Source organism: Rhinichthys klamathensis, unplaced genomic scaffold (genome assembly GCF_029890125.1).
Source record: "Rhinichthys klamathensis goyatoka isolate OS25496 unplaced genomic scaffold, OSU_Roscu_1.1 h1tg000004l_1, whole genome shotgun sequence".
NCBI classification, from domain to species: Eukaryota; Metazoa; Chordata; class Actinopteri; order Cypriniformes; family Leuciscidae; genus Rhinichthys; species Rhinichthys klamathensis.
In genome coordinates this window covers 5,342,501-5,352,272 of record NW_026606557.1, presented here as the reverse complement: position 1 = coordinate 5,352,272, position 9,772 = coordinate 5,342,501, and the positions used below count along the sequence as shown (strand labels likewise).

The following is a 9,772-nucleotide window of genomic DNA, read 5'->3' as shown; positions in this document are numbered from 1 at the left end:
TGATGGCACATAATCTGCTTTTCTCTATTATGAATGAGAATATATATATTTTTTGTCGTTGTTTCTTTTTTATTGTTTTTCTTTGGAACTTCAGTATATCACATGAAAATATTCATTTAAATCTAATTATTGTCCTGAAATGTGACTTCGGTAAAGAAAAACGATTTTTAAAAACAAATTATGACGATGAACGGTAAAGTAATCGTGCGATGAAATGTAAATAAAAAGTGTGTAGCGTAAAGCCACGCCCATTCTTTCACGCTCCCAGTGAAACGGCCAATAAGATCACGGTAAGTGCAAACATTGACCAATCGAATTCCTCCGGCGGGAGCGCGACGCGGACGTTCCCTTTGCACATGTGCGTGTCTCTGCGTGGTGATGTGCCGTCGAGAGTAACCTTCAGGAAACCGACTCGGTTTAAACGAGTCAAAATCAAAGGTGTTCAACATGTAAGTAGTGCTGATTGACAGCTGTGTGTTAAATGCTTGTTTTATATTCTATTTGTCAAGCTTGCGCTGTAATACGATGACAGCAGCCTGATAGCAAACCAAGCTATGTTTAAACTACATTATCTAAAATGAACGGTGCATTGTATGAACTAGAATGTTTATTTTGTAATAACAACATTCTCTAAAACTTTATTTGACAGACTGTCGTTGAACGCATTAGTCGGTCACCTGCTGCAGTGTTGCTAATTTATTGTAATTTGCATTTAGGCTAATAAAACATATTTAACTGCATAATGACAGGCAGGCAGCGATGGCCATCACAACCAAATACTGCCAGAAGGAGCTGGAGGAATATGGTGGCTGTGTTGTGTCTCATCCAGCATCATGGCAAGAGAAGTGTCTAGACCTGAAGCTGAAGGTGGCACAGTGCACTTCATCACAGTATGTTCAAATGTCATGCTTGCAGACAAATGCATTTCCATTTCTTTTATTCTCTTTGCTGTGCAAAGCTACTTATTCTTATTTCTATCACACATTGATGTAAATGTGTTTCTTCAACTTCAAACACGTTTCTTCTGTCCCAGGGGTTGAGTTGTATTATTAAAATGAAAAGATTTGTGTTATATACGTAGGTCACATTAAAACTGTTGTTTTACAATGCCTTCATTAAATCAATGACAATCTAAGAACAAATATATAATTTAATAGCAACTACCTCACAGTTATGCCATGATCACACAGAATGAAATATTAGACGTCTTATTTAAACTTATTATGATTAGCTTATTAAAACATCAAGCTAATCATAATTACGTGGGAACAGAATATTTTAATATTTATCATCAAACTGTATTTTGTCTTTTTTTTCTCTCCAAAAACTCCTGTTATTTAATTATACATACATATGAAATATTAGGAAGACAAATGAGTCTGCCGTTGTATCTATAATATGTTTAAATTAGTACTTTCTCCACCACCTAATACTATTAAACATAATGCATTGTTTGAGATGTGATACTGGTAGACATGTTCATGACATTAGTAAAACTGAATGAATTAAAATGATTTCCCCTGAGCTATACAGTACTGCAACACACACACACACACGCACACACACAATATGCATTGTTTGTAGACAAATTAAATAACTAGTGAGAGTTTACTTTTCCCTAAAACTGATGAAACAATAATCATGTGTTTATTTACCCGGATTCAAATACAAAGGGCTTTATTTATGATGCTTTTTCTTGCATCTAAATGCAGTCCTGTGATAAGGAAGATCCGAACAGACTGTGCCGGTGAGTTTTCTGTGTTTGAGAGCTGTCTGCGAGAGAACCAGAGCTCTGCCGAAGCGTGTCAACCTCGCCTCACCCGTTTCCTTGCCTGTGTTGAGACCGTCGACCTTTCAGGAATAGGTAAGCAGTGAAGTATGTGTGTTTATATAATGCTATAATCTGACATGCAGCTTGAATTTATTACAGAGAGTACAATGCATTAAAAATATATATAATTTTTTTTTTTTTTTTCAACAGCAAATGCTGCGCCTCAGCCCACATAGATGTTTTCGCCATTGTTCTGTCTAATGAGGACAATAGCACAGGTGTTTTATACTCAATACTGGGAAGAAATGGATAATGGAAATATTGTATATGAAGAACTGCAACACACACACACACAAGAACAGAGCTAAATCTTTTGCACTGAAAAGATGCAAGAAAAGACTGTGTAATGTGATATTAGATTTTGTTTTTGTTTTGTTTTTGGAACTTTTCACACTATTTATGAGAGAAATAATTTTTAAAAGGTTTCCATGATATTAAACCATGAAGTTGCAATAAAAATATGCATTTCAGTTTTTTTCTCTACAGCTCTCTGCTCTTTTAAATATTGAATGGTTACCAGCAAACCATTTTGTTTCACTGTTAAATACTTAAATCCCCAAAAATATTTTTTCACACACCAATATGAAATTCTTCTGTGAGAATCTAATCACGGTGGACTACAGATATTAAATTATATATTTTAAGAAAAAAAAAAGAACCTCTATTCAAATCAGTATTCTTATTAGGAGTCTTAGTGAGGAAAATATTAAATTCTATAATTATTTTTAGATGAACATGCGGTTTTCTTTTTAACCCATGCAAGTATTTACATGTCTTAATATCTTTTATAAATTTAGCTTAAGCTGTCACTGAAACATGGATTAATTTTAGATCTATATTAACATTCTTTACTGCAATGGAAACATAATTATTATGATAATATATGTTTATCTTCAGTTAAAGGGGCTATATGTAGAATTCAGAAACCCTTGTTATTAGCGACACCGGTGGTCGTTAAGTGAACTGCAGCCAGCAACTTATCGCTCGTGCTTGACTCGTGCACACATAGTTGAGGCTGAACAGATGATAAGGGCCCGAACTTCCTTTTTTTTTTTGCTAGAAGTTAAAAAGTTGTAAACACATTTGCAGCGATACTTTTAACGAACATCCCAATGCCGCCCACGCTGCTGAGAGTGACGGTTAGATGAATATGACAACAAATAAAGCGGTGAATAAACGGCAGGTATGAAAGCATCTGATAGCGATGTGGATGTGTTTGCACAAGCTCTGCAATTCACCAGCATCATGGCGACAGATGAGGTAATTAAAATTAAACTGTTATAATAGTTTGAATTGATTATAAAGTATAGGCTATTTGAGATAGATTTGGATATGTGAGACTATAGTTTAAATTTTATTTGCATGACACATTGACATTACAGTACAGAATGGCTCTTTCGCCATTATCTTGACTTGAACTTTGTATAATGCTTTCATGTGTCAGGAAGAGAGGCTCTCCGGGATCGCGCATAACCGTAACAGTCCGTAACATTGTACAGGCTTTTATAGACAACCTATGAAGTTGGGCAAGGTCTCGTTTTTAAAAAAAAAGTTTTGTTACAAGCTGTTTACACAAAACGTGGCAATGAAAATGGAATTAATACATGAAAATGATACATGATTAAATTCGTTTATGCCGTTATGTCAATTATAACTGGTATTTCTTGTTCTCTGTTAGTCACCGTTTGAATGTTTTTCCCCTTACCTTGGCGTCACAGTATAATATTAAACCAAAGAATGCAGACATGTAATGTCTCCCCCTCACATGCCCACCGGTTCCCTGCGTCCAGGAACAAAAGACTGTAGGGAGGCATTAGATTAGGATTGCTTTGACCGCTGGTTAAACGGGAGGGAGGACACGGGGTTCTGAGCCTTTGACCACCGAGTTGAACAGATCTTTCATCAAAAGTGGAAAGAAATGTAACTGTTTTACCAGAATCACATACTTATCAGAGTGCATGAGCCATAAATCACACAGCCAAGCGTCAATGTTTGAAATGACGAGTTATATTGGAAACCCGAGAACACCGTTCACAAAAACACGTTCACTGAAAGTCATCACACTAAAAGGAACAGAAAGACGCACCATTCATCTCCCCATCAACAGCTGTCACCACCGCAGTCCTTTGGAGAAATATTATAACACTAAATAAAACTGTCCAGTATCACAAAATGGTTCATGGATATGTGTGAGCAGTCAGCTGCACACTTGATTTACCAGAAAGTCATGTCCAGTGTAATAGAAACTACATTCCAGTCAGGGTTTTCATAAGCAGGTGGAGTTACTGTACATTCTTCAATATAAATAATACATTTCACATAAGTATCATGCTGCAACATAAATATTCCAGTGCTATTGTTGCCATTAAAAATAGTCAAGAACATAATGAGTAAAAAGAGGTGAAGTAAATAACTACACGAATAACAATAGTGCTAATTACAACAACAGTCATATGAGCAACACATTTAGTATATTACAATAAAGCACAATAGCAACACTTTGCCAAATGTACACGTCCTGTAACTTTCAGGGGGTCTTCTTAATACTTTGTGCTATTTTTCCTGTCAGTACTAAAGAGATAGATGTCATTTTTATGATCAACCCTGTAACTGTAGGCTAACTAACCCTGTAACAGCAATAACCCTGATTATTTCCTTATCTCAGTTTGGAGATTAGAGCACATCCCTACATTTTACCTGATGCCTAACAATCTAAAACCTACATGTTTTTCATAGTCGCCGTACCAACATTTTTGCTACGGTGTACAAATCAAGGCCCTTGATATATATTTTTTTTTAATCAGAGAAACTTTACCCTGTGTCCAAATGTTATACTGTTTAAAAACCTGAGATTTATATTAAATAATCTCATTTGTGGGTTTGTTAAATTAAATATTAAATTACAGCATAATACTCGCTCACTATTTTTTTTTTTGAGATATCTACTTCAATTTTTGACATTTCATTATTTTATGGTGTACTATTTTAATATTTTGTCTCTTTAATTGTCTAATGCACAGTTAAGGCGGCTTGAAACATTAAAGAATTAAACTCTTTCTGAGAAACTGCCAGTATTTAAAAAACAAACAAATTAATTCCAAATTAAATTTCTTTATAAAAAATACTGCACTAGCTGTCAACATTTCTAATTTGTGAAAAGGAATTTCAAATGTTAAAGGTGCACTCAGATTTTTATCTCATTAAGAGTTTTACACTTCAAAAAATCAACAGTCTTCAAAATAAAATAAAAATTAACAGTTTTTTTTTATAACAGTTTCATTTTATTAGCTTTCTTAAAAAATATGTCTATATAGTATTTATTTCAGTTTTAGTTTTAGCCTGTCAAGTTAAACTAAATAAATGTTGCCTTGGCAGCATTTTAACTTTATTTCAAGTTTTTTTAATGGTTTTAGTTTACTATAATAACCCTGGTCCAAACTTTTGCGTTTGTGTGATGCTGCATCCACGCCACTAGGTGTCAGTGTAAGTCCAAGACAACTGCTATATCGGTCAGCTTGACATACATACAACTACTGAGTGCACCTTTAATATACATTTTTACTTGACAAGAAATATGAATGTACATTGACTTCTAGCCAGCATGCTAGACTATTTTGGTTTTCACGTTAGATTGAAATAAAAGCTGATTCCTTTACATAAGGAATGACATAAAGATCGCAAAGCAATAAGAAGAGAGTGGAAATAGGCTCGGGCTGTGTCAGAAATCACTCCTATATCCTTTCATTATTTGAGGGGACAGCCATATTTAGTGCTGTTTGAAACCATAGTGGACAGAACTTCCAGCTCAGTCGTTCAGTGGACGATATCAGTAGAGTAATGTAATGAATAGAGTGTGCTGCAGGAATTACATGATTTTGTCGGCCAAAACCCAGACACGAGTTAGCATTTTAGTACTTCTAGTTCCATCATCCTAAAAGACAATGGGTTTTTGGTTATATGCCTGAAATAAGGTCTGTGGTTTACAAGCTCAATTTGACGTTGTATTCTACAACATAAAATACATCATTAATAGCTTTTACTTGTCTTGAAAAGGGCGTTTACTAACAAGTGGCTAAATGGGACTACAGAGGTTGTTTGGCACATTAAAGGTGCAGTAAGCAATTTCTGAGAAACACTGTTGATATCTGAAATCAACCCAAATAAAACACACCCCTCCCTTCATTGCTCCGCCCCCAAAACGCACAAGAGTACAAGAAAGAGTTGGTTGTTAATTGCCAGCCGCTCCAGACAAACAATAACACTCAAAACTGTCCTGTTATTAAAGCTAACATTACAACAACATCATATCTTGGTTCAGCGAAACAGCAAAACCAATGTTACTCGCATATGGAACAGAAACAACACAACCTCTGCGTCTGTTTTCAGGCCTTCCCGCTCAAGTCTCGCTGGAAAGCTTTTCTAATAGTAAGGCGGGTCCTAAAGCTCTTTCCTTATCATAACCCTTATTTTACCACTGATATTCATCTGACCTTTTCTCTTTTGTAATGTCTCTCAGCCATCTCTTTCTACAGTCTTTCTTCAAATCTCTCTCTTGCTCACTTTCTCTCCTCCTCATCATGAGTGGACACGCCCCCAACTGCTGATTGGCTCACTCTCTCCTCCTCATCATGAGTGGACACGCCCCCTACTGCTGATTGGCTCACTTTCTCTCCTCCTCATCATGAGTGGATACGCCCCCTACTTCTGATTGGCTCACTCCTCATCATGACTGGACACGCCCCCTACTTCTGATTGGCTCACTCTATCCTCATCATGAGTGGACACGCCCCCTACTTCTGATTGGCTCACTCTCTCCTCATCATGAGTGCACACGCCCCCTACTTCTGATTGGCTCACTCTCTCCTCATCATGAGTGGACACGCCCCCTACTTCTGATTGGCTCACTCTATCCTCATCATGAGTGGACACGCCCCCTACTTCTGATTGGCTCACTCTCTCCTCATCATGAGTGGACACGCCCCCCTACTGCTGATTCACTCTCTCCTCATCATGAGTGGATACGCCCCCTACTGATGATTCACTCTCTCCTCATCATGAGTGGACACGCCCCCTACTGCTGATTCACTCTCTCCTCATCATGAGTGGACACGCCCCCTACTGCTGATTCACTCTCTCCTAATCATGAGTGGATTCGCCCCCTACTTCTGATTGGCTCACTCTCTCCTCATCATAAGTGGACACGCCCCCTACTGCTGATTCACTCTCTCCTCATCATGACTTGACACGCCCCCTACTTCTGATTGGCTCACTCTCTCCTCATCATGAGTGGACACGCCCCCTACTTCTGATTGGCTCACTCTATCCTCATCATCAGTGGACACGCCCCCTACTTCTGATTGGCTCACTCTCTCTTCATCATGAGTGGACACGCCCCCTACTGCTGATTCACTCTCTCCTCCTCATGACTGGACACGCCCCCTACTTCTGATTGGCTCACTCTCTCCTCATCATGAGTGGACACGCCCCCTACTTCTGATTGGCTCACTCTCTCCTCATCATGACTGGACACACCCCCTACTTCTGATTGGCTCACTCTCTCCTCATCATCAGTGGACACGCCCCCTACTTCTGATTGGGTCACTCTATCCTCATCATCAGTGGACACGCCCCCTACTTCTGATTGGCTCACTCTCTCTTCATCATGAGTGGAAACGCCCCCTACTGCTGATTCACTCTCTCCTCCTCATCATGAGTGGATACGCCCCCTATTGCTGATTCACTCTCTCCTCCTCATCATAAGTGGATACGCCCCCTACTGCTGATTCACTCTCTCCTCCTCAACATGAGTGGATACGCCCCCTACTTCTGATTGGCTCACTCTATCCTCATCATGAGTGGACACGCCCCCTACTTCTGATTGGCTCACTCTCTCCTCATCAAGAGTGGACACGCCCCCTACTGCTGATTCACTCTCTCCTCCTCATCATGAGTGTCGACACGCCCCCTACTGCTGATTCACTCTCTCCTCATCATGAGTGGACATGCCCCCTACTGCTGATTCACTCTCTCCTCCTCAACATGAGTGGATACGCCCCCTACTTCTGATTGGCTCACTCTCTCCTCATCATGAGTGGACACGCCCCCTACTTCTGATTGGCTCACTCTTTCCTCATCATGAGTGGATACGCCCCCTACTGCTGATTCACTCTCTCCTCATCATGAGTGGACACGCCCCCTACTGCTGATTCACTCTCTCCTCCTCATCATGAGTGGACACGCCCCCTACTTCTGATTGGCTCACTCTCTCCTTATCATGAGTGGACACGCCCCCTGATGCTGATTGGCTCACTCTATCCTCCTCATCATGAGTTGACATGCCCCCTACTTCTGATTGGCTACAAGTGTGTCGTGCAACTCGGTTTCTCAAAAATGGCTTACTTCACCTTTAAACGTCATCGCACCGAACGGGTAAACTCTTCTACACACTAATCTACTTTCACAGCCTCAGCCACAGTTTTTATAATCACACTCTTACAAACTATTCTAACTCAGACTTTCAGGGAAAAGTTTTTTAAAACAAAGACTGATGTATTTGTTGGATGCTTAAAGGTGGTGATGTATAAACAAACTACACCATGGTAACATGATTTACTGTATGTGACCATGGTGTAGTTTGTTTATACGGTTAGATTTTTACCTTCACCGATTGTATTTAGGTTTCAACATTTTCAAAAATTGATGAACAAAACGTGTAAGAATCATAAACTCTCACAGAGCATTTTCTGCAATAATCCAATAGAATAATCATATTGGTGATCTTTTTATCGAGGTACCGCTAACTTTTTGGTTGGCCTACAAAATACATCATCATTCAAGCACTGAATGAGAATATAGGGGGAGATTTTGGATACAGCCTTGATCAATTTGTTAGTTTTACATTGAGTAGAGGGTGAGGTAACACTTGGACTTCATGAACAGCTGCCTGTTGATGTCTGCACCTATGACTGTCGAAAATTTTTTGCGCAATACAGAACAAAAAAAATAGTGCATATGTGTGATATAAAACATGAGATTCCAGTGAATTCCTATTCTGTCCAATGTCATATTGAATTTTTAGGGTCTGGTCATGTCTTAGTTTGACTGGTTAGAGCTTTATTGGCACGACTAAGATATGATTGAGGGACTCAATTAGTTCTGATGAAAGACGCCTCCAGTGAAACTCTGTTTGTTGCCCCCTGCAGTGGTGGAGGAGCGCTTTAGGTAGGTGGAACCAGGGTCATGAGGTAAAGTATGAGTTTTGCATCGAGTAGAGGCGATCAATGGGATTTCCTATCCGGCCCGCCAGAACTCCACCATCTGCGGTCGACAAGAGACAGTCCCCAAGATGACTGAGACTTCCATCACTGTCCAAGTCATGGAAAACTGTCTCTGAGTCTGAAATGAATTCGGCGTTCAAACACAAACATTTCAGTTAACGAAAAAGAATAAGCAATGCCGAAGTTTATACAATCCTTACCGTAGGAGTGCATCTGCTCGGGGCCGAGCTGTGGTGGCGTGAGCCCGTGTCGGAATTGCTCGCTGCCGTATATGTTCGGATCCAAAGCCAGCAGTTGTTGCCGTGGCAGAGAGGAATATGAGAGCAACCCATCCAGTCCGTGACTGCTGGAGCCGTCTGTGAAGAGATAGAGTTGGGGAGATTACACCTTTCATCAAGCCATTTCACATGGTTGTCCTTCCACTCCGCCGTCCGCCCGTGTCTTACCCTCACTGTCATCGTTACTCTGGCGCCCCCCTCTGCTCGGGCCTCTCCTGGTGCCGCCCATCTGCTCCTGTTCCTGCTGTTGCTGCTGCTGCTGCTGTCTGCGAGCAATCTTCTTCATCTGAACACACAACAATGCTCAGGTTCAGGAACAACATTCCCATCTAATAGGCTACGTTCACACTGCAGGCTGAAACGACCCAATTCTGACTTTTTTTACC

At 39.9% G+C, this 9,772-nt stretch overlaps 2 protein-coding genes and 1 long non-coding RNA gene across 4 annotated transcripts in view; 1 reads left to right on the top strand and 2 right to left on the bottom strand.

The window, feature by feature from the left end:
• Positions 1-338: 338 nt before the first annotated feature.
• Positions 339-2,306, top strand: LOC130086427 (coiled-coil-helix-coiled-coil-helix domain-containing protein 5). 2 transcript variants are annotated; one of them, XM_056252570.1, is made up of 4 exons: positions 339-449; positions 750-890; positions 1,713-1,864; positions 1,982-2,306. In XM_056252570.1, coding segments are annotated over exons 1-4 (321 nt in total). In that variant the 5' UTR covers positions 339-447; the 3' UTR covers positions 2,008-2,306. The 2 variants fall into 2 exon arrangements, with proteins under 2 accessions (XP_056108545.1, XP_056108547.1); XM_056252572.1 differs by having other exon boundaries at positions 349-449; positions 717-890.
• Positions 2,307-7,007: 4,701 nt separating this feature from the next.
• On the bottom strand, positions 7,008-8,348 carry LOC130086501 (uncharacterized). Its single transcript, XR_008807216.1, has 3 exons — positions 7,812-8,348; positions 7,671-7,721; positions 7,008-7,340 (listed from the first exon to the last, which is right to left on the bottom strand). It is a non-coding gene; the product is annotated as an uncharacterized LOC130086501 (long non-coding RNA).
• Positions 8,349-8,613: 265 nt separating this feature from the next.
• lmx1al (LIM homeobox transcription factor 1, alpha-like) overlaps positions 8,614-9,772 on the bottom strand; it is a 22,253-nt gene continuing 21,094 nt past the window's right edge. The window contains exons 7-9 of the mRNA XM_056252466.1: positions 9,555-9,672; positions 9,309-9,464; positions 8,614-9,226 (exon numbers count right to left, since the gene is read on the bottom strand). Coding sequence (XP_056108441.1) covers positions 9,069-9,226; positions 9,309-9,464; positions 9,555-9,672 — 432 coding nt within the window. The 3' untranslated portion in view covers positions 8,614-9,068. The remainder of the gene's footprint in view (positions 9,227-9,308; positions 9,465-9,554; positions 9,673-9,772) is intronic.

Excerpts from the sequence above, each read along its gene's own strand:
- LOC130086427 (XM_056252570.1), top strand. Across the intron at positions 891-1,712 it reads GCACAGTGCACTTCATCACA|TCCTGTGATAAGGAAGATCC; the intron begins GTATGTTCAAAT and ends ATCTAAATGCAG. Across the intron at positions 1,865-1,981 it reads CGTCGACCTTTCAGGAATAG|CAAATGCTGCGCCTCAGCCC; the intron begins GTAAGCAGTGAA and ends TTTTTTCAACAG.